Here is a 23,147-nt window from a genome sequence, read left to right on the forward strand (position 1 = left end):
ATCAAAGAGTTATGGCACAATTCTGCAAGTGCAGTACTTGCTAATTTTATGAACTGTTAAGATTGGTCTGAGGGACGCGGGTGGCGCTGTGGGTAAGAGCCTCAGCGCCTAGGGCTTGCCGATCGAAAGGTCGGCGGTTCGAATCCCCGCGGCGGGGTGCGCTCCCGTTGTTCGGTCCCAGCGCCTGCCAACCTAGCAGTTCGAAAGCACCCCCGGGTGCAAGTAGTTAAATAGGGACCGCTTACTAGCGGGAAGGTAAACGGCATTTCCGTGTGCGGCTCTGGCTTGCCAGAGCAGCGATGTCACGCTGGCCACGTGACCCGGAAGTGTCTCCGGACAGCGCTGGCCCCCGGCCTCTTGAGTGAGATGGGCGCACAACCCTAGAGTCTGTCAAGACTGGCCCGTACGGGCAGGGGTACCTTTACCTTTTTAAGATTGGTCTGACCTACTTAAGAGAAAGATAATAGAATTGTTTCTGAATAAACACTGATCTACTGCTAAAAAGTTTGTAATGCTGAATGAAACAATCACTCAGACCTTATTTCCCTGTCTACAATATTTACCACAACCTCCAGAAAGGTAGCCATGCCCCCTCTGTAGCAGCAAAAACAACAAAAAGTGGTGAAGATTAACTGTTAACATCTTACTGTGACAACTACAGCAGCATGCTTAGTACACTCACTCATATAAACCCACTATTTTCTCAAGTCCAAGTTGATGCTACAAAGAATACCTTTATCAAGAATTTAGCTAAGCAGGATGTAAGCACAACACAGATGAAATTGTTCTGGATTCTCCTGTCCACAGGTTCCAGGAGAAATGGATCAGTAGTAAAAGGGGTCTGTCCCTTTGTCCTGAAAAGAGGTTGGGTGTGTGCATGCTTTGATCCCAGTTCTGTCTCCACAGCCCTTCTGATGGCAGTGAGCTCCAGCCATCTTTACCACCCATCTTCAAGATGCCAAGGAGAAGGGGATTGGGCTTTATCAGCACAATACATTTCTTTATAGCTCAACAAGTCACCATGCAACTATAATTCACAGCAGCCATTCCATCAGACTCCAGGGGTCTGCTGAAAGACCAGCAACGTTTGGCTCTTCTTGAAATTCTTCTATTCCAGCTGGTCATTACAAGAACTCTGTATTTAAGAAACAGTGCTTGAGTTTTCTTTTTTCTAACTCCCTCTCAAGTTCTTTTCTTTTTGGGATAAAAATGATTTAAGTAAATAAATAACCTGTGGACCTCCAGACGTTGTTGGACTCCAACCAACTACCATCAGCCCCAGCCAGCATGGCCAATTGTCAGATATGATATCCAGAGGACCACCCTTGTTTTATAGGTTCCCTAATGCAACATATATTCTCATAAGGTGCTAGCAAATGGGTGAAACAGATTATTATCTAATAATAACCGGTACTTTAATATAATAAATATCATAATCCTAACAGGATACTTTACTCAGTCACATAAAAACCCAGCTGCGCATATTTGCAAATGAAATTTGGCATCTTCTGGGAATAAAGAAAAATCTCATTTATTTGAGGAACATTTGCTCAACTGCAAATAGTAACTAGAAGAAGTAGTAGTAGCAATTCTACAGAAGGAATACAAATGCAGATAGAAGAATACCAACAGAAAATATGGAGGAACATACCCTCAGACCGTAACAGCTAAATTAGCTAATGCTCCAGACATTTTGACAATTGGCACACACAAAACATGCACAAATTAGTTTTGCTTCCAAGTAACATGAAGGAATTTGTACATCTTTTTGTGTGTGACTGTGATCCACATCCAAGCCCAGCAAGGCCAAAAGCCTCTCATGTCCAGGGACATATCTTTGCCAGTTTTGGATATGATTACTGTACTGTATTTCAAAGTAAGGAAATGACACCATCAACAAACAAGGTGTAATGATAGTAAGCAGAAATCCAAGTGCCCTGTAAGAGGAGATAAGAGGTTCAGAAAAATACCAGCAAAGAATTGAACCCTATGACAGCAGCCTTCACCCCAGAATCTTTCAGTAGCAGAATAGTGGAAAATGCAATAATGCAGAAAAGTGCCTCCATCAGAGTGCTTACAGAGTGCAAAGCCAGCCATTGAAAAGAATGAGGCAGTCTCATTTTAGGAGGACAATGAAGAGGTACCATGGAAATTGTCTTTTATTCTTGAATTTTTACTATGTGGCAAGATAGGTTGATCTGTCAAACTATTGAAATAATAATAAAGAAACTCGAAGCAGGGCAGACCTCCCCCTTGCCCGCAGGTACTACCATGCCACGGGCCTTCTCTGGCAGAGGAAAGGACTTTTCCTTCCGCACAGCATCGCTATATATCCCATTGCATCTGCATGCAGTGGAAATCATGCCTTTCAGAACAAATAGTCCAGTTCCCCGGTCCTTTCCCTCATCATATATGAAGCAGAGCATGTACGAAAGAAGCCTGGAACCGGGGAGCAGCAGTCGCTTCTTCAGAAGCAAATTCCAGAGTACGGCTGCAACAGCCTTAATTCCGTAAGTAATAAGGAAGATGATGATGATAACAAAATAAAACTATTCCCGCAATAGTTGCTTGCACTCCTCCGGGGCCATTATCCTCCGGAATAATAACTTATACTAGTGTTGTAAATTAGCATTATTCTCTAATATAATGGCCGCGAATAAAATGCAAGGCGCCCTTGTATTTTTCAATAAGGGAGAGCGACGCGGAGGCGTCGCCGGACTCCGGGACAGCCTCGGTCACGCTCCCCCGGTGGGAAGCTCGCTTTCCTTTCGCTGCGTCACCGGCGCTGCCGGCCGCAAGGACTCCCGTTGCTCCTCCTCCTCCCTCCTTTACGACACCCGCTCCCCCCACCGCCACCGTGCAGCCGGGGAAGAGAGAGAGAGAGCGCGGGGGGGGGGGGAGCGAGCGGCGTAGCCGGAAAGCGCCGCTGCGAGCCTGCTCTGGCAAGTCCTCCGCCCCACCCCTCACCGGAACCGGATCGAATCTTCAGGGCGTCCGGGGGAGCGGCTGCCTCTCTCGCCTGCTCCTCTCTCTTCCTCCCTCCACGTTCGAGCTGCTTTACGCGCAGGAGGCGGGAGAGCGACCGAGCGGTGAGTCTTGTGTGTGTGTGTGAGAGAGAGAACGAGAACACGGACGCGGGACGGGACGCGTCTTGAGGGCTTTTCTGTCTGTCTGTCTGTCTGTCTGTCTGTCTCTTCTCCCCTCGGTGGGCTCGAACTACGGCTGCTGCTACTGCTGCTCCCTGCCGGCCGACAAGTAAACAAATGGCGGCTGGCAGGGAGGTGGGTCGATGCGTGGTGTGGAGCTGCGGGGTCCCCCTCTGGCTCCTGCCCGAGCAGGACGGGCCCGGCCTGGTCTTGGGCGGTCAGCCCACCTTCTCGCAGGGCTGTGAACCGGGGTGGGAGTGATGGTGGTCGTCGGGGGCCGGAGGGGGGGCAATGACTGGCTGACAGCTGGCGCGGTCCTTTCTGAGGAGGCCCCGGGAGGTGCTTTCCTTGGGGCAGTGGCGCTGCTGCTTTTGCCCCCCCCCCGTTGTGTTTAAAGACGTGTCTCAAAGGAGGGTAGGGGTGGGTGCCAGGGAGGGAGGGGGAAGATACGCCTGTGTCGCTGGCTCCTTCCCTTCTCTTCGCTGCCCGCCCCTCCTCTTCTCTCTTTCCCCTTCGGTGTAGATGGAAACAATGGACAGAGGGGAATGGACCGCCTCCTCCTTGAGCCGATTACTTAGCATGGCTACGGCAGTAATATGCGGAGCTGCTCAACCACACACACACAACACACACAGACGCCCAGCACCCAGTGGTCAGAAAAGCCCTATTGTGAGTTGGGGTGTGTTGGTGCGGCTGCTGCAGGGCATCGTCCCCGCCTCAAGGGAAGGTGTTACACAAATTAGTACAGAGAAGCGTGTTCGATTCACCGGCGGGGATTTCCCTGGGTTCCTATATGGGTGTGTGTTAAAAATAAATGGTTAAATGCAAGGGCAGTTCTGCCCTAGATGACTTGGCTCCATTGAGGGTTGTCCTGTGGTTAAGCCTGAGCCTTAAAAGGAGACAGCATCGTTCCCTATGTTAAACATGTGGGAGGGAAGGAGTATGGCTCTGCCTGTCACTTGTTATAAGGAGGAATAGAACACAATGGAAAGCGGTATTGATTCTTGGAATAGCTTCTTCTTGAAACATTTTCCCTACATATCTAATATGGAAGAGTCTGTAATAATCAATCGCCTATTGAAAATGAATGGATGGGTATAATGTTTTGTAAACGTTTGTAAGCTGAAAGCAGAATGGAGTAAAAGCTACAGTTTGGGAAAGGAGACATTGTAGTAATTTTGAAATAAGAGAACCTTGTCAGATTTTTGAAAAGACATCAAACAATGACCATAGGGACTATTGTTCAGAGAGGAATATGAACACTACTTTAATTCTCTCAAAGAATTTCCCTGTCACATTTTGTTGGCATCTACTGTAACAGTACAGTTTGTAGTTTTTGTGCTGCGTAGTTAAAAAAAAAAATGATAGTGAAAGAATATAGCTGGGACTTGAGTTATGCTGAAGTATATGGCTTAAGCCTGAACTTAAAAAGAGTGGTGGGGGGGATAATCCTGTAATAAAACATTATTAAATGTGAAATTCTTTAAGCGACATGGTTTGTATATATATCTGATAATTCTTATTTTATCTGAAATAAGTTGTTACAATGGTAAGCAGCTCTTTGAAAATAAGTCTTGGAGTCATTCAGTATTTGAGGTTTGGCACTGAACTTCTGTATTCACAAACTTTAACCTTTTCCTTCAGCTTCTCCCTACATCCTTTATTTTGGGTGCAATCAAGGGGTGGCAGATGTGGTGACTGGGTGGATAACGTAATATGTATGTGTTTAAGCAAGCTTTGAGGCAGCTTCCTATTTTTACATACTACTTTAATGTCTCTTAAAGATGTCCTGCAGTACTTCCAGAGTTTTCAGAAATTACATAGCTTTGGAAACCATATGGAGAAACTATTGCCCAGCTGTAGTACATTAAGCCATTAGATCTGTGAAGTTGTTTCTGAAAACACTTCAATCCCAACCACATTTTTCAAGATTAAGCCCATTTGATTTTAAAGGAATTTACTATATTAAATAGCAATTCATGGGCAGTAACACCTTGGGGTGGGGGTTCTCTCCACATTATGTCATACATCAGATTATATTCCCAATCTAGAAACTGTGACAGACAGCTACAGACTATAGACATGCTGCTCTATGCAACAAGCTTTGTGTTGAGCAGAGTTTGGGTGCTGACAGCTCTTGCTGAGATGGCTAATGGTGTCTGGAATCTGTTTCCATCAGACCTAACCACATTGACCATCTGTTCAAAGCTGCATGTGTTTCTCCAATCCAGCAAGTAGCAGCAAACTTTACAGCTATTGAAGCTGGATGCAGATTTTTCCTCTGTGTATCATCTTTTCTCTGTGCGTCGTCTGTGCCCTAGGCCCCAATATAGAACTCTTTCTGTAGGTGCAGATGTTAGAACAGGGCATATCAGCAAAAACAAGCCAGCATATTTAGTAAACCAGTATCTTGTTTTTAAATTAAATCCAAAGTCTGAAAGTATCCATTGGGCTACAGATATTTAAAATAAAAACAAATAGGTACAAAACACACTCGGTGTCCAGAACCATAATGAAGGAATGTAGGCAGTATCTGCGTAATTGTGAAATATTGAAAACACATTGCCAGGTGTTTTAGCTACTAGCATTTTGAGAGAACTGACCACTTTTATAATATTTTAATCTAAATTTCATAAGCACCCTTAATTTCTATCAAGTGAAAACTGACAATACTATTAGCATAAGCTGTAAATGTGTGGTACAGTGTAGAATATATAGATATACCTGAAGGAGCGTCTCCATCCCCATCGTTCTGCCCAGACACTCAGGTCCAGCACTGAGGGCCTTCTGCGGTTCCTTCACTGTGAGAAGCGAAGTTACAGCGAACCAGACAGAGGGCCTTCTCGGTAGTGGCGCCTGCTCTGTGGAACGCCCTCTCATCAGATGTCAAAGAAATAAACAACTATCTGACTTTTAGAAAACATCTGAAGGCAGCCCTGTTTAGGGAAGCTTTTAATATTTGATGAATTATTGCATTTTAATATTTTGTTGGAAGCTGCCCAGAGTGGCTGGGGAAACAGCCAGATGGGCAGGATATAAATAAATTATTATTATTATTATTAAGCTTAAAAATAAGGCATTAGTAAATGGGTGGCTATACACCACAAGATACATGAAATAGCCTTTACTACAGGGTTGGGGAACATTTTGGGGGGTTGAGAGCTTCAGTGGTTGTTTAGAGACGTGTTGGAGTTGCATTTGGGCAGGAGCACAGGCAAAACCAAAAGGAGGTGGGATCTGAACATCCAGTTAAATAAATTGTTTCAGAAACCCCTACCCTTGAATATTAAAACTAAGATTAGAGAATTAATGTTAACACAGGCATAAGTCTGATAGTGCTCCCTGACATTCTTATTTTGATATTTGCTTTCTTTTGTTTGTAACTATATCCACACCTTCCTTAATGGTTTTATTACTGCCATTTGCCACTTCACTTTGTTTGTATTTTTATTCCTTTTATTTGGCATGTCACACTTCCATGTTTGTGTCCATTCCCTCCCCACATTTTTAAATTACTTTTGTTTTCTTGAGCTGTTTCCTTTCATTAATTGTGAGGTGGGAAGGGGTTTATTTCCCCCCTCTCCTTTGCAAAACAGACATGTCACTATCTGATGATGCTCTTAATTCGAGAGCAGCAGCAGGCAACCATAAAGTACACAAGACAGACTGCACAGTAGACTTTCAACCAAATGTGCTTATGGTCAGAAGGAAAGACAATAGCAAGGGGCCTCTCCCTTTTCTAAATTTATGTTAATTTCTAGACGTAATGTTTGACAAATTGTGTCTAAAATACTATGTCCTCAGTGTTGTGTATAAAATAATATGTCCTCAGTGTCTCAGATTCCAAGCTATATAAGTGGCTTCTTTAGGGCAAGTGTGTGGTAGATTTCTCACCCCAGTCCTAAAGCTGAATGTTTCTTTTAAAGATTACCTTTGTGTAAACACAGTACTGTGCAAAGCTATAATCCTTAAATGCAAATAGAGATGAAACGCCAATTTAGTTGTAGCATTTAACAGAGAAGGAAAAGTTTCATCTATAGGTCAGGTATTTTCAGTGTTGATGTATTAGAATAATGGCATGGATCATCGACAATTCATACTAATTACAGAAGTGACTATTCTTAAGATGCCAGAATTTCACAGAAACCTGGCCAGATCATAAGGAAGCCCTCTTTCCCAGTGCAGTGAACTGGATGATAGTCTTGGACACTTGCAGTCTGTGCTGCTCTGATATTTGCCTCATCTTGCTTCGTGCTTCATCATGACTCCTGTGTTCCAGTTCCTGTTCAGAGATGCTTATAATTATGGCACATGACTAGTAAGAAAATCTAGGCCATGTGGTGTAATTGGGAGAGGAGAAGGCAGAAAATTTCTGGAGCAAACTGCAAAGCCTATAGTGCCTGAAACCAAATGAGGGATTGGGTATTTGGCTGGAGAGCAAAGGGCCCTCAGGCTACAATCATAATATTCTATGGATGCAGTTTAAAAACCTGGAACTTACACACAGCTATTCTTGACTTCATGGGCTTTTTTACATTTAAGTGATCAATTGTTTTTTCCCCAACTCTAGAACAGTTGTCTCTTTAAGAACAGTTGTTCTTAAAGAGAACCCTCTCCCTTAAATGTTTCATACGCTACTTCTGCACAGCTGCTACATGTGAGGAGAAATGTGCAGAAACGTGTTACACATTAAATTTGACTCGTTGCTTTGGTTCCTATGCTAATTTAACCAAGTAGTGCTTCTGTGTCTGATCTATCTGAGTTCTTTTTTTTCTGCTATGGTTGTGTAACAGCCTACTATACCAAGTACTTAGGAAAATAAAGCATGTGATAATGAAAGCGGATCTGTCAGAAAGATACTTTTTATCTTTTAATAAAAAGATATTTTAAAAACATATTTTTAAAACAATTATGTTTACTGAGACATTAAGAAAACCAGTTATTCTGAACTGCCATCTTAAAGCTAAACATTTGTAATGAAATGATTGTAATCTAGTAATAAACTTAAAATTCTAATTGAAAATAGTGAAATAAACAGAATCCTACGTCACCTAAAAAGCAAAGACAGAAAAATAAAATTAGATATTTTATCCCATTCTTTGCTTGACTTGTATGTAGTATATGTATGTGCAATAATAAGGAATTTATTGCCTACTTTTGAATGTGCTAAATATTGTAAAATACTTGAAAGTCTATTGCAGAAATATTTCCATTGTACATGAATTTATAGACTAAGGTAACAGTAACAAACAATATGCTATTATTTTCTTCCTGTCACTTTATTGGCCAGATACTGAAATTAATTACAGTTTCTGGAGGCAAGATACTGTAGAGGGTTTGTAGTATCAGCTGTACCAATAGTCTTAAGGTATGTAAATTTAGAAGCCCAGCCATTCTAAAAAGATATTTGAAATGGGAAATCAGAGCTCACGTTGCCCTATTGAGATGTTCACAGCAGTGATCCCAGCTCAGACTTTAAAACTGAACATTAGGAAGAGGAAAAGAAGAGGATGATGAAAGGTGCTGACGTGGAGCTCTCAGTGTGATGTAATTTTGATCTGAATTCTGAAAATGGGCAGAAATAATTTAGAACTTGTAAGCAATATTTTTGAGCAATTGATTTTACAAACTAATCTGAAATACTACTTACTGTGAAGAGGCTTCAGCACATTACCGTAGTTTTGCAATCCTGAATTTACACCTGTTTATGAACTATGATTTGTGAGGGGCTGCTAAACTCATATCAGACCATACTTTGAACTGATGCAGGTTTCCACAGTACAGCTTGGGCTCACTGTGATTTGCTGTTACATCTGAATTCAGAACCACACTTCCATGGTTCTGTCTCAAGAGGCTTACCGGTACTTCCTCATGGAGGTGGGAGTAAATTTATGAACTAGTGAAGTTGAGTTCTAAGCAGATGAAAAACACAAGAAGACAAGCAGCTCTAAAGCACAGCTTACTTGTTCTGAAAGTGCAAACCATGGTGTAGGGTAGGTTCTGAGTTGCACCTAACACAAACCAGAATGTTTGATGTCTCAGTTAACCAATTAGTAAGAGATTACCATATCACCAACTTTTAAACAGTTATCTTAGTGTACTTTATTAAATGTATGAAACGGTTGAAAAATACACACTGACATGTTGTTAAAATTCCAGTGTTCAAAGTTTAAAGTGTAGCTATAGTAACTGGATACACAAGAAGCAGAGAAGGAGTTGAATTACACTTTGAATACCAAGAGCTTTCTATTTCAAGTCATTATTATGCTCTTAGTTGTTCATACAAACATTGGTCATCGGGTTGTTTGCTGCAGCTGGAATTTTAGTTTTGGCAGCAGAGGTTCCAAACACACTTTGAGAGCTCTAGTCAGCTGATTGTAGTATGTACAATAACATCAGGTGATCTGTACCTTCTGAGAGCAGTGTACATCTCACCAGAACTGTGTGTATTTTTAGGTTTCTTGGTTGGTAACAGGCAAGCACGCATACTTCAACATCTCAGATGAACTGAACCCAGTTGCTGACATTGCCTAATCAGAAATGAGCAGCTGTTCTGCCTAGGTTTGTTCATTAGTAAGAGACCAGTATATCAGAAGCTGTTATCTTACCGTACTGATTGGTCAATAAGACTGGGTTTCACAATGGTCAATAAGACTGGGTTTTGGTGAGCAAGTGTCTAGGAGCGGGTTGAAATATGTTTCCCATGTTTGTTTCACCAGAATTGTAGTTCAACTACCTTGCTCTTCCAAGTGAATGTAGTGTAGTTAGTTCTATGAAAAATAATACTTTGAATTGTTAGAATTTTAAAAGGTACGGTGTTGGCACTTGCAGGTTTTGCAGGCCCTTTCTCTAAGATACCAGTGCTGGCAACCAGCAAAGAGGGATTGGGAGGGGAATTCTTGGAAAATAATGCACAGGCGTTGTGTGCATACTTGCTTTAAAAAGAACTGAAAACCTTGTAACAATTTGACCACAGCATCAAATAAAACAATCCAAAATAAAACATCACTGCAGTATACAAATATAAAGTATACATTCAAAGGAGCATAATTAACAGGAAACTAAAATATTCTCTTAAACATTCAAAAAGAAAACATTACTAAAGGAAGTCAAATATAAAATGTACATTTAAAACAGCACAATTAGCAAAAGAATAAAATATTATCATAAGCCTAGAAGATATCTACTGCTGTTGCTGCCAATCTTGGTTCATGGTGAGCAGCGACTGGAAGCTGAGGCTTGATGACCTAGGTCTGCACTAAGAGGTAGCCAAGATGGTCTCTGGCCTCTTAAGCAGCCTCAGCTTTTGTAGCTAGAGTCCATCAGGGTCCCATCCTCTTAAGCCAGGTGGAAAAAGACAGGGAGCAGGTCTTGCAGGACTCTCAGCCAAGAGTCCTGCAATTCTCTGCTCCTAAACCAGCATACAAAATCATTTTTATTGGTAGAACTGAGCTAAGGGCATTGGTTAACTTTTTCCCTGAACATCACCACATAAATTGCTCTACCAGTATGTTGTTTCCTTTCCTTCTTGTTCCAGTGTGCTTTCTTTGTGTTCTTACTTCTCGATCACTTCTGTTTCTCTCTCCATATAACCCTTCCTGTCGCACTATTAACGCAGTGACCTGTAACAGCTTCTTCTTGCTATTCTTTGAAAGTACTTTCTGACTTCTAGGAATTGGAATAATATTTTTCCAACCCTGTAAACTATTTTAAATGCACGCTTTTCAGAGGTGGAGCTTTAAAAACAAATTGTTAATTATGCATATAATTCATTTTGAGATGCCTCTTGAGAAATAATAAAATATTGGTATAAAAAAGAAAATTCTACAGGTCACAATTTATGGACAGAGTTCAAATATGATGTTTGAGTAGCATTTATGGGATTTACTGTCACATGCACTGAACTGAAACACGAGATCATCACATCTGACTGTGGAAACTGGTTTAGTACCTGGATTACCAGGAATTAAAATATTACAACCATGAAAAGAACGGCATGGTACTGCATTGTGAAATACCAACAAAGCACTGCATTCTATTATCAGTTGTCTGGTGTTCTATAAATTTAACTTACCTGGATGCTAAGTATATTTACTTTCACATATATTTCTTTATTTTAATAGAACTTACTTCCATGGAAATGTGCTTTGAATTGCAATATTGAAAATCATAACAACAGTTTATATGCCCACATGTTTTGTAAAACCCCCAGTGACTTATTTGTTAAGGGAGTAGTGGAGTTTAGAACAGAAAAGTGTGTGTGTGTGTGTGTGTGTGTGTGTGTGTACATGCTTATTCCATTCTGTGCTTACTGCTTCTGAAGCAGCTTCACAAAACACAGCTAAGGTTCATTGGTATATAGCAGGCTGTTTCCACAGTTGATTGCAATGTCCACACATGGACAACATCTTCTCTGCTAGTCTAGCAAAAAACTTGCCTTGTGAAAGAATGTTACATTGGTGTTAAGAAGATTGTGTGTGTGTGTGTGTGTGTGTGTGTGTGTGTGTGTGTATCTATCTATATCTATATTTTCTAATCAAGTCAGTATACTATAATTAAAGGTTGATATTATTTTAAAAAAATTAACTTTACTGAAAATGATTTGTTACAGGAAAAAATCAACCAGAACTCTATTCCAGCAATAACAAACTGGTAAGTAAGCTCTTATAACAAGGGGGCTGGAGGGTGGGGGGTGGGGAGAAAACACAAGGAAATACATTGAATGGGAAAACTAATGGTGGGGAAACTTCATCAGATATGCTGCTATCATAATTGGATGCTTTCAACCATAAGAGTTTATCAATTTTGTAGTTCTTGCAATAGATGTAATTAGCAGCGTAAGTCACTGAATTTTCTCATCTCATAAAGGGGGAAAGGGATATGATAACTCATAGTTTCTGATATCTGATTCTGTTTCTTCCTAGTTTTCTTAGCTGTGGGATTATCCTCATCTGCATATTATAGGCATGGAGTCTACACAGAAAAGTCTCATTGCTCTGTTGTCCCTTGGAAGGTCTTGATTTGGTGAGACAGTTTTCCTGATCATAGGGATGTTCAAAACCAGTACTGAACCACTTCTTGAGCAAGAGAAGATAGAGCTGAAGCTTGAAAAATGACGTCTTGCTATTTTGGTTGCGTTTATAAGTAGCAGAATTTGCTCTAAGGGCTGGTGTATGGCTTGTGAGCTGAGGAGTTCTTCCATTTGTTGCAAGTTCACTAGGTGGCTTTAGCTAAGCTGATTTTTATTTATTTAAAGCATTTTTATCCCACTCTTCTGCCAAAAGGGCTCCCAGAGTGGCTTAGAACTAGAAAACAACCTTACCCACAGACCTACAATCCAAAACAGGGATGAGGAGCTTTTCAGCCCAAGGACCACATTCTCCTCTGTGTGAACCTCATGCCAGTGGTGGGCAGGGCCAGAGACAAAAACGAGCAGGGCAATGAATGTGAATTTTACCTTTGTACCAGTAGGTTAGTTTTTACACACTTGCACACCCCTCCCTTTCTTATCTAGGACCAGGTAGAGAGGCCTGAGGTTCCCTGTCCTTGATCTAAAAATACATGGCACAGAAGGCAAAGAGATTGAGAGGGAGGAGGAATAATAATAAAAAAGGAAAATTTCACTAATTCTTAAGTTCCTGAATCCCTTTGGGGTGGAGCTGCATTGAATGATTAGTACCCACCTTGGATTATCTGAAATATGGCTTTTTTAAAAGTTAAGCTGAATTTTGTGCATATATTGTCACAATTTTAATCTTTGGGCCTGAATCTTTTTAAGTATTGATGAAAAGAAAGCAGTTACCTTATATGGCTCTCGTCTTCGTGTGTGGTGTCTGCATGGTTTTGGAGTAAGACCAAGTGTGATTCTTTACTGCATCTGTTAATTTCATCCTTGAATGACACATGAGTAAAGCAAGAGACTAGAATACTGTTAATGCCATATAGGACTCCTCAATGATGCCCTCTTTCTTTGGTATGATGGTATTGTCAAAGTGATGGGTGTCAACCTTTTTCTATTTCAGGGACTCTCCAAATCTTAGAGGAGCAAGTTCAAGTACGTATTGACGAGATTTGGTTTATTTGAAGAATACAGTTCCTAAATTTGGTGGTGAAACATTTGGGCTTAAAATACATTTTTGGTTTCTTATGCTTTTAGTTTTTTATTGGCTTATTCAGGGGCCAGTTTTTAATTCAGAGACAGTGTAGTAAGGCACATGTTGGATTTGAATGGGAGGTGCATTGAAAACATTTTCACAGCCATAGCCACATTTCTTGTAATGTGCTTGTAATATGCTTGCAATGTACTTGTTAAGATAAAATTCAATAGTCCTATGTATGAATCCTGAACTTAGTTGGGAAAGGATTGATACAATGTGATTAGGCTGTTACCATTTATCACACTCTACTGAAACATATTCAGTAGACCTGGACCTGGGGTCGTATTGCAGAAGCATCTACCTTCAAGTTAGTTTTTATGCATTTAAGAGGTGGATATGGTCTCTAAATTATAGCTTATTCCTCGTTATTAGTATTTTCTAGCACACCAAATTCTCCTGCAAAAAAATTAAAAGAGATCAAGAATTTGGGGGTTCAATTACATTGTTTAGCATGTAAAGAACCTTTCCATCAAAGGATCTTAGCAGATCAACTTGTGTGTGGTATTAGACAAACGTGAAAGAACTCATTGCTCACTTTATGTTTGTTGGGAAGATACATTCTTAAGCCTAGATCAAACAGTTTTTCTGTAGTGCCTTTTTATAGATCTTGTGCAGACACACAGGTGTGTGTTGGTGAAGAGCTTTACAGGGTTCCTTCCACTTTAAAAGGCATTGAAGTCCTTGAAAATTCATATTAGCTGATTATTCATTATTTGATCACTAGAGGGAGCTAAAATACCATTTTGAAATTTAACATAATAAACAAAGGGCTTCTTTGTGTAACTATCAAATAACTTTCGTCTTAGCTTGAAAGCCTTGTTTGCTGCATTTGTATACGCCCAGACAATATCCTATTTTTGCAAATTTGCTTTGATGTTATCTAGGGTTTGATCAAAATTTATCTTGGAAACAGGTGCCACAGGACTTTGCAGCGGTGAAGTGATTTTGTCACCATGTTTACACTGTCAGCGGGGGGAGGACTTCCTACTGTGCCTGCTTTGAGTGTGCCTGAACGCAAGTAAGTTTCAATGATCCAGTGCTTTTAAAAACCACTAAAAAGGACTAGAAATGTCAATGTGGGATGGTAGTAAAATCCCAAACCTATAAATTTTGTGGAACACTGAGCAGAGCTCCTAGGAAATAGTTTCTCTTTTGGAATGAATGAAATGCTTTTGAATGCAAAGATTGACTGGCAAAACATGTGAAATTATGATTTTTTATATGCAGTAGCCAAATCTCCTACATACAACGACATACAGTGTGCATACAGTGGCACTTGCAGATATTTTATATAACCAGGAGAGTACTTTGCTACAAGTCTGATGCTTGCTTAAAAACAAATATGGACATTTGGTCTGCTTTATCTTCCTCTTTTCCTAGAGCTGAACTTGCCACCGTGGAAGAACATCAACATCTACATTGCGTCAACTGTGTTAGTCGGCGTTGTATGACCAGACCAGAGGCTGGCATTTCCTGTGATTTGATTGGTTGTCCTTTGGTTTGTGGAGCAGTGTTTCATTCATGCAAAGCTGCAGAGCATCGCCTTTTATGCCCACTTGAAAGAGTGCCTTGTCTCAACAGTGGCTTTGGCTGTCCATTTACTGTAGCCCGAAACAAAATTGCTGAACATCTAGAAATTTGCCCTGCAAGTGTGGTATGCTGCACTATGGAGTGGAACAGATGGCCTGTCAGTTATGCAGATAGAAAATCTTATGAGAATCTTAGTAAAGATGTTGATGAAGTTGAACAGTTAGACATGGCTCTTGCCCTTCAGGATCAACGAATGCTCCTTGAATCTCTCAAAGTAGCAACTATGACATCGAAAACAGGTGATGAGGTGGTAAAATCCAGAGAACAGACTTCTGTTGCAGGTGCCCCAGATGCTGCACTTTCAAATGGCTTGATGCCTGTAGATGAAGAGTCTTATGGTGCACTTTATCAAGCTACTGTGGAAACTACAAAGAGTTTAGCTACAGCTCTAGATATCCTGAACACTGCTACTAGAGACATAAGCATGTTAAGCTCAAAGCTTGGCATTTCACCACCTAAAACAAGTGAAGATTTTCAGCCAAAAGAGCAAAATTGTAGTAGAATGCATAAAGTAGAACTTGACTGTCTAGATGAAGATAACATGGGAGCAGTTGGTGGTATTCACCTGGATATCTTGAATCAAAATGCGCAGTTGGAACAAAATGGCTCAAGTGACATTTGTTACGACACCATGCAACAGTACAATTTGAATATGGGTCTTGATACCTCTTTATGCAATGGCTTTCATGCAGACAATACAAGCGCAGATACACTGCAAGAGAGTAAAGAACTTGGTATGTGTAATTCTGACCAATCTAATGTAGCAAATGGTGTATGTAATGCTTCTCATGTTGAAGCATTGGGTTATTGCAGCCCTATTCCTGTAGCAACACAACTTAAGGAAGAATTACCTCTCCACAGTTTGTCTAACGGCACTGTTAATCATGTATATCTGCCACAGTACTGTAATGAAGAACTGATACAGAAACAAATTGAACAAGACAGACTGAGAAGCATAGATGTATTTTCTTTAATTCCTCATCGTACCTATAATTTCCTTGCAAATCACTACATATCTGCACCAAAGGAAGACAAAGCAGTGGATACATCAGATTTGGAAATAACAGAAGATCCTATGGGTCTTCATGGAATAGATTTAATCACAGCAGCATTGCTGTTTTGTCTTGGAGACTCTCCCGGTGGTAGGGGAATATCTGATAGTCGTGTTATTGATGGATACCGTGTTGATTTTGGGACGCAGACGTTTTCTCTCCCTTCTGCAATTCTGGCCACAAATACAATGGTAGGGGAAATTGCTTCAGCCTCTGCATGCGATCATGCAAATCCACAGCTCTCAAATCCAAGCCCTTTCCAGACTCTTGGGCTAGACTTGGTGCTAGAATGTGTGGCTAGATACCAAACAAAGCGTTCAATGTTTACATTTGTTTGTGGACAGTTGTTTAGACGAAATGAATTTCCTTCGCATTTTAAGAATGTACATGGTGACATTCATGCTGGCCTCAACGGCTGGATGGAGCAGAGGTGTCCTCTGGCGTATTATGGATGTACATATTCTCAACGCAGATTCTGTCCTTCAACGCAAGGGGCAAAGATTATTCATGATCGGCACCTTCGGTCATTTGGGGTTCAGCCATGTATATCTACTGTGCTGACGGAGCCTGATAAGAGATGCTGTTTAGGACTGCGTAGTGACCACCTGAGTAATCTGCCTTTTGAAGTTCTACAACACATTGCAGGTTTTCTAGATGGTTTTAGTTTATGTCAGCTTTCACGAGTGTCGCGATTAATGAGGGATGTGTGCGGAAGTTTATTACAGGCACGAGGAATGGTCATACTGCTGTGGGAAAAGAGGACATACCCAGATGGAAGTTCTTCGTGGCAAATAAAAGAAAAGGTTTGTATGCATAACTATACATGGAATTGCCTTTACCTATGTTTTAGAATTAGTATGTTCTTTTGTCTATGGGTTGAGGTCTCCCAAGCATGGTGGGTCCACATCACTGCTAATAAAGATACAAGAGGAACTAAAAGTTAGAATTGTGCTTTTTGAACAGGAAGCCTCTAGTGCCCCATAAACCCCTGGGCTATGATCTGCCTAGTTCCCCAGCACTAGACAAACCAGTTGTGACCAGGTTAATAATTCAAGAGTATGAAAGCAAAGCAACAAAGATGTTTGCTGCGAGAAAGGCAAAAGACCCTGGAAGCAAATGGCCCCTTGGGAACACAGGTCAGATTCCTCCCTAGCCTTGTCAACCAGTGGCTAGCGAACACCTATAGCAAATAGAGTGGGCAGCAAAGTAATGAGAGTAAGCAAAGAAAACATTAGCCTGTGTGGTGTGCTAATTGATCAGAGGTAAGACCAAAGCTGATGTATGGACATGGCAGTGAGACTTATGCTGGATGAGCCAAGTGGCACTGGACAGTGTGGGACCCTGGCTGAAGCAGGAGTTTGTAGTGAGTTTATAAAGAATTGGATCTGTAAAAGGTTATGATAGTGAGCACAAGCTAAATATTGAACATAACTCTTTTAAGTAGTAAAACGTAAACACAACCCTAATAAATATTTGTAGATGGGCTATCTCTGTAAGACTAGCACATTTGATCTAAAACAATTTGAGAATAAAAGAGCACCACATGGTTTAAGGGAATGCTGCGACAAAATCTGTGGATTAAGAATGTGTTAATAATGCCCTGTACCTTTAAAAATATTTATATCCTGCCTTTCATTAAAGATTGGTTCTTGAGGCAGCTAATCATTAGGATCCAGTGTGGTTAAAATTGCCATAGAAGTTAATGTGTTTGTGGCAGGAGGAAGGATGCCTGCTGATAACTATTATTTGAGTCTTTCATTTTGACTTACTCTTGCCATAGCTTCTTATTGCTAAGAAAGAAGGATGCAGATGAAAGGTTTTCTGGTTGCCAAACCATTACACTTTAGTTCATAACATCTCACAGGCTTAATTGCCAGGAAGAACATTTCCCTCCTCCCCACACTCTTCACTTTTGGCGATAAGTGGCTAGTGTTACATCTACAGGTGAAACTCGAAAAATTAGAATATCGTGGAAAAGTTCATTTATTTCAGTAATTCAACTTAAAAGGTGAAACTAATATATGAGATAGACTCATGGCATGCAGAGCGAGATATGGCAAGCCTTTGTTTGTTATAATTGTGATGATTATGGCGTACAGCTGATGAAAACCCAAATTAACAATCTCAGGAAATTATTGTGAAAAGGTGCAGTAGCTATTCAATCCATAACACCTGCAGTGGGTTCCTGAGCCTTTAAATGGTCTCTCAAGTCTGGTTCAGTAGGAAGCACAATCATGGGGAAGGCTGCTGACCTGACAGTTGTGCAGAAAGCCATCATTGAGACCCTCCATAAGGAGGGAAAGCCTCAAAAGGTAATTGCAGAAGAAGTTGGGTGTTCCCAAAGTGCTGTATTGAAGCACATTAATGGAAAGTTATGCAAAAGGGAAAAGTGTGGAAGAAAAAGGTGCACAAGCAGCAGGGATGACTGCAGCCTGGAGATGATTGTCAGGAAAAGACCATTCAAACGTGTTAGGGACTTTCACAAGGAGTGGACTGAGGCTGGAGTTAGTGCATCAAGAGCCAGCACACACAGACGGATCCTGGAGATGGGCTTCAAATGTCGTATTCCTCTTGTCAAGCCGCTCCTGAACAAGAAATAACGTCAGAAGCGTCTTACCTGGGCTAAAGAAAAAAAGAACTGGTCTGTTGCTCAGTGGTCCCAAGTCCTCTTTTCTGATGAGAGCAACTTTTGCATCTCATTTGAAAACTAAGGACCCAGGGTCTGGAGGAAGAATGGGGAGGCACACAATGCCAGATGCTTGAAGTCCAGTGTGAAGTTTCCAGTCTGTGTTGATTTGGGGAGCCATGTCATCAGAAGGTGTTGGTCCACTGTGCTTCATTAAGTCCAGGGTCAATGCAGCCGTCTACCAGATTTTGGAGCACTTCATGCTTCCTTTCTCAGACAAGCTTTATGGGGATGCTGACTTCATATTCCAGCAAGACTTGGCACCTGCCCACACTGCCAAAAGTACCTGGTTCAATGCCCATGGGATTACTGTACTTGATTGGCCAGCAAACTTGCCTGACCTGAACCCCATAGAAAATCTATGGGGCATTGCCAAGAGAAAGATGAGAGACATGAGACCAAGCAATGCAGAAGAGCTGAAGGCTGCTATTGAAGCATCTTGGTCTTCCTGGTCATAACACCTCAGCAGTGCCACAGGCTGATAGCATACATGCCATGCCACATTGAGGCAGTAATTGATGCAAAAGGGGCCCAAACCAGGTACTGAGTACATATGCATGCTTCTACTTCTCAGAGGTCCAATATTGCTCTGATTTCATTTAATATTCTAATTTTCTGAGATTGTTAATTTGGGGTTTTCATCAGTTGTACGCCATAATCATCACAATTATAACAAATAAAGGCTTGACATATCTCGCTCTGCATGTCATGAGTCTATCTCGTATATTAGGTAAAGGGTAAAGGGCCCCTGACCATTAGGTCCAGTCGTGACTGATTCTGGGGTTGCGGTGCTCATCTCGCTTTATTGGCCGAGGGAGCCGGCGTACAGTTTCCGGGTCATGTGGCCAGCATGACTAAGCTGCTTCTGGCGAACCAGAGCAGCGCACAAAAACGCCGTTTACCTTCCCACCGGAGTGGTACCTATTTATCTACTTGCACTTTGACGTGCTTTCAAACTACTAGGTTGGCACTGAGCAACGGGAGCTCACCCCGCAGCAGGGATTCGAACCGCCAACCTTCTGATCAGCAAGTCCTAGGCTCTGTGGTTTAACCCACAGCGCCACCTGTGTCCCTATCTCGTATATTAGTTTCACCTTTTAAGTTGAATTACTGAAATAAATGAACTTTTCCATTATATTCTAATTTTTCGAGTTTCACCTGTACACCAACACCTGATAATCAAACCCTCATCTGAATATATTTTAAAACCATGGTTTGGCAGTAACTGGTTAGCAAAAAAATCAATCCCAGTTGCAATGTTGGCCAGTTACCTCCCATACCAAAAAGGAGGATGAGGAGCTGGGGGAACAGTTCTGATAATAAAACTGTAGCTTCTTGATCAGACCACTGTATTGTCTTATGAACTTAGGGTTTTGTGTTTGCTGCTGTACTGCCATGCACTTAGTAGTTGGGAAACACTGCTTCCAAACACTTATAAATGCAGTCTTTGAACCCTGAAAAAGCAGAACTAAATGCACTTTGATAAGAAACATTTATTTTCTAGGTGTGGCGATTCAGCACAGCTTTTTGTACTGTAAACGAATGGAAATTTGCTGACATTGTAAGCATGGCTGACCACTTGAAGAAATGCAGTTATAATGCTGTAGAGAGACGGGAGGAAGCTGTACCACTACCATGTATGTGTGTCACACGAGAACTTACAAAAGAAGGACGGTCATTGCGCTCTGTCTTGAAACCTGTACTTTAAACACGAAGAATTTACTCCAATTGCACATACACTCAAGCACCTGATGTAACCTCTATGTAATACTTTGTGACACTTTATTAATTTACTAAATACAATTTCTAGGTAAATCTACTCTGTCATTATGTACATAAATTTTTGAAGTGGCATTTATTTTTTATAATACTGTCTGCTTAGAATTAATGAAAGTTGCCTTAATGTTTGAAACAATGGAACTTGCTGGACAGGGTAGTTTATATAAAACTCCTATCTGTAAACTTTTCATTAAGGATTTCTCTGACTTACGGTTCTGTTTCTTTTTATTCACTTCTAGAGGTATGCACATTCAGACCGGAACAATTGTATAAACAGGAATCTGACCAAACAGCATATATTTGGTCTCTTTGCAAATAAGGATACAAGTGAGAAGCTGACTGCTACTTAGCATTTAGCAGTGCATATTTTGAACAATCTTTTCCATTTCCGAAAGATTGCTGTGCTCATTTAAGCTGACTCAGTGGTATGTAACACTGTTTCTAGTTAAGTTTCTAGTTGAGAAGACTTACATAGGTTGGGTGCTTTTGGTGTTGATGCAAGTAAGTAAGGGGCGCAATCAAAGCTCTTCGAAGTCCGTTAACTAACTCCAGATTTTAATGAAGCAGAATTCCTTTTAATGACACTTTTACTTGATGGTCAACAAAGGCTGCTGCAACTAAGAGTCTGATGTAGGGCTGGGGAACCTTTAGCCCTCCAGATGTTTCTGCACTCCAGTTCCCATCAGAACTAGCCAGCATGGCCAGAAATCAGGGATGATGGAAACTGCAGTTCAGCCACAGGTTCCCCAGCCCTGGTGTAATGGAACAAAAGTTAATTTTATTTCAGACTTAAATGTATACCTAGACTAGCATTTTGGATTAATAAATTTTCTCCCATCTTCTGTTGGCAAAGATTGATAAAAGGTGAACTTGAACAAAATTCATGTTGCTTGTTGTAAATTAGCTACAAAGGATCCACAATTTTTAATTCATTGATCTAATGAAGGGCTTGTTTTGTGGTTTCAGTGTAATACATTTTATTGTTAACATGTCTACAAATGTACTAGTTGCTTCCAGGCTATTTTAAATTGCATAGGACTCTTGATTCTGAGCACACTTTGAAGTTGGTTCCACTGAAATTTGGAATTTGCTTCTAAGCAAATGCTTTTAGGCTAGAGGTGTCATGCCATCTTTATAAGATGAAAACCTGTTCATTGCAAACAGCATATCTTAAATGCATGTTCATCTTTATCATGACTCCATGGTTTTCCAGTCTTCCATAATGAGGACATTGTGTTGAATGTTTACTGTAATTATAAGAATGCCTTTAACTATACTACCATAACTCTCTTTATACCATACTGCTAGTTTGAGCTTGTGCCATAGACTAAAACCAAGATTGTATTAAAAGGGTGTTCCATTTTGAAAAAAAGATGGTTATAAAAATGGCTACATTTGAAATGTTTATAATGAAATCATTTAAGTACTTGATCCAGGAGTTCATATGTTCAGCATATATGACTCCAATCTGGGAAATAATTGCCTTTTTCATAACAAGTTGCCCCATTTTTTGAAAAACAAACCTCAGCCTCATTCTCTAGTGCCATATATTGATACCATTAAGGAACACAAATGCTTGCTCTACATGGCTTTTGGTAATGCGTGCATCTTGGGATCAGTTAACTTTTCTCACAAAGCTGCCTTTCTCTTTGAAGGGTCTAGAGAATTTTCCTTTAATCCTGCATAATTTTTCTTCAATCAATAGAACACTTCTAATTTTAGTTGTTTTAAAACTTGAGAAGGGGACATTATTATGAACATTCTTTGTAAATTCATGTATACTGCTCTTACAACCAATAAATCTCTAGTACCCAGGTATAGACATTTCTTCAAGAATCTGTGGGAACTTGCCATTCTCCAAAACAGAGATGTAAGCCCAGGAACAACCAAGAATGTCCATTCCACAGCTTTTACAAGATACTTCCGTATACACTAATCTTTAACCATCAAATATCTCACCAGTGTGTACTTAAGTATTAACTGTGGGGTTTTTTTTTTTGGGGGGGGGTTAAATATAGAGATAGGCAAAAATATGCCCCGGCCTCTTTGAGACAAATATTGTAACACGAGGCCTTTTACACTAGAAGGCTCCCTATCTCTAAAAGTAATTGTATCTGTGAGGAAAATTGATTCATTTTTCCACATTTAGCTTTTTGAACACTTCATTCTCAATACTGTGCACTTTTACTTTGAAATTTAGATACTGTGGGTTTTTTTAAACTTTAATCCAGAGCTATTAAAACATTAATGCTAAATAATTCTGTTTGGTATACTCTTGTGTGCAGAAATTCAATGCAAATCTAGGATATCAGTATTTCATACTGCTATGCAGTTTTTAAACAAAACAGTGGCATGTAGTTTTTCAATACTTGACTTTTTCTCCTGTACTGTATCTTGTTATTTTAAATACACAAGTCTGCCCCAGTACTTTGTTCCAATTGGTTGCCTTTATTTACATTTTCTAGCTATTCCTTTCTCTCACCAACCCCACACTCCTTTGAATGTTTTCAGTTAATGCCATTTTTTTGCAATGTCTGTCATAATCTTAATAAAATGTATTTGCCATTTCTCTCTTTAGTGCATGCTTTTCCTTGATCTAGGATGTTGTGTTTTGTGCTAATGATCCTCATGCTATTTGTGCTAGGCCATGGTATGGAGGTGGGGGTAGAGCATTTGCTTTGCAAGTGGAAGGTCCTAGGCTCAATCTCCACAATGGGCTGGGAGTATCCCCTCTGAA

The 23,147-nt window shown here is 40.6% G+C and overlaps 1 protein-coding gene across 3 annotated transcripts; it reads left to right on the forward strand.

The window, feature by feature from the left end:
- The first annotated feature begins 2,859 nt into the window (after window positions 1-2,859).
- On the forward strand, window positions 2,860-22,979 carry FBXO30 (F-box protein 30). Of its 3 annotated transcripts, XM_028723598.2 has the most exons (7): window positions 2,861-3,089; window positions 11,758-11,798; window positions 12,071-12,170; window positions 13,169-13,200; window positions 14,217-14,321; window positions 14,684-16,748; window positions 20,136-22,979. In XM_028723598.2, the coding sequence occupies exons 5-7, from the start codon at window positions 14,257-14,259 to the stop codon at window positions 20,337-20,339; spliced, it is 2,334 nt and encodes a 777-aa protein (XP_028579431.2). In that variant the 5' UTR covers window positions 2,861-3,089; window positions 11,758-11,798; window positions 12,071-12,170; window positions 13,169-13,200; window positions 14,217-14,256; the 3' UTR covers window positions 20,340-22,979. The 3 variants fall into 3 exon arrangements, with proteins under 3 accessions (XP_028579437.2, XP_028579431.2, XP_028579436.2); XM_028723603.2 differs by lacking the exon at window positions 12,071-12,170; XM_028723604.2 differs by lacking the exons at window positions 12,071-12,170; window positions 13,169-13,200 and having other exon boundaries at window positions 2,860-3,089.
- Window positions 22,980-23,147: the final 168 nt, after the last annotated feature.

Source organism: Podarcis muralis, chromosome 3, assembly GCF_964188315.1.
Source record: "Podarcis muralis chromosome 3, rPodMur119.hap1.1, whole genome shotgun sequence".
Classification (NCBI taxonomy): domain Eukaryota; kingdom Metazoa; phylum Chordata; class Lepidosauria; order Squamata; family Lacertidae; genus Podarcis; species Podarcis muralis.

Coding starts and splice junctions, on each gene's coding strand:
- FBXO30 (XM_028723604.2), top strand. CDS start 14,257: ATGTTTACACTGTCAGCGGGGGGAGGACTTCCTACTGTGCCTGCTTTG. Junction 14,322..14,683: donor TTGAGTGTGCCTGAACGCAA/GTAAGTTTCAAT, acceptor CTCTTTTCCTAG/AGCTGAACTTGCCACCGTGG. Junction 16,749..20,135: donor CGTGGCAAATAAAAGAAAAG/GTTTGTATGCAT, acceptor TTTATTTTCTAG/GTGTGGCGATTCAGCACAGC.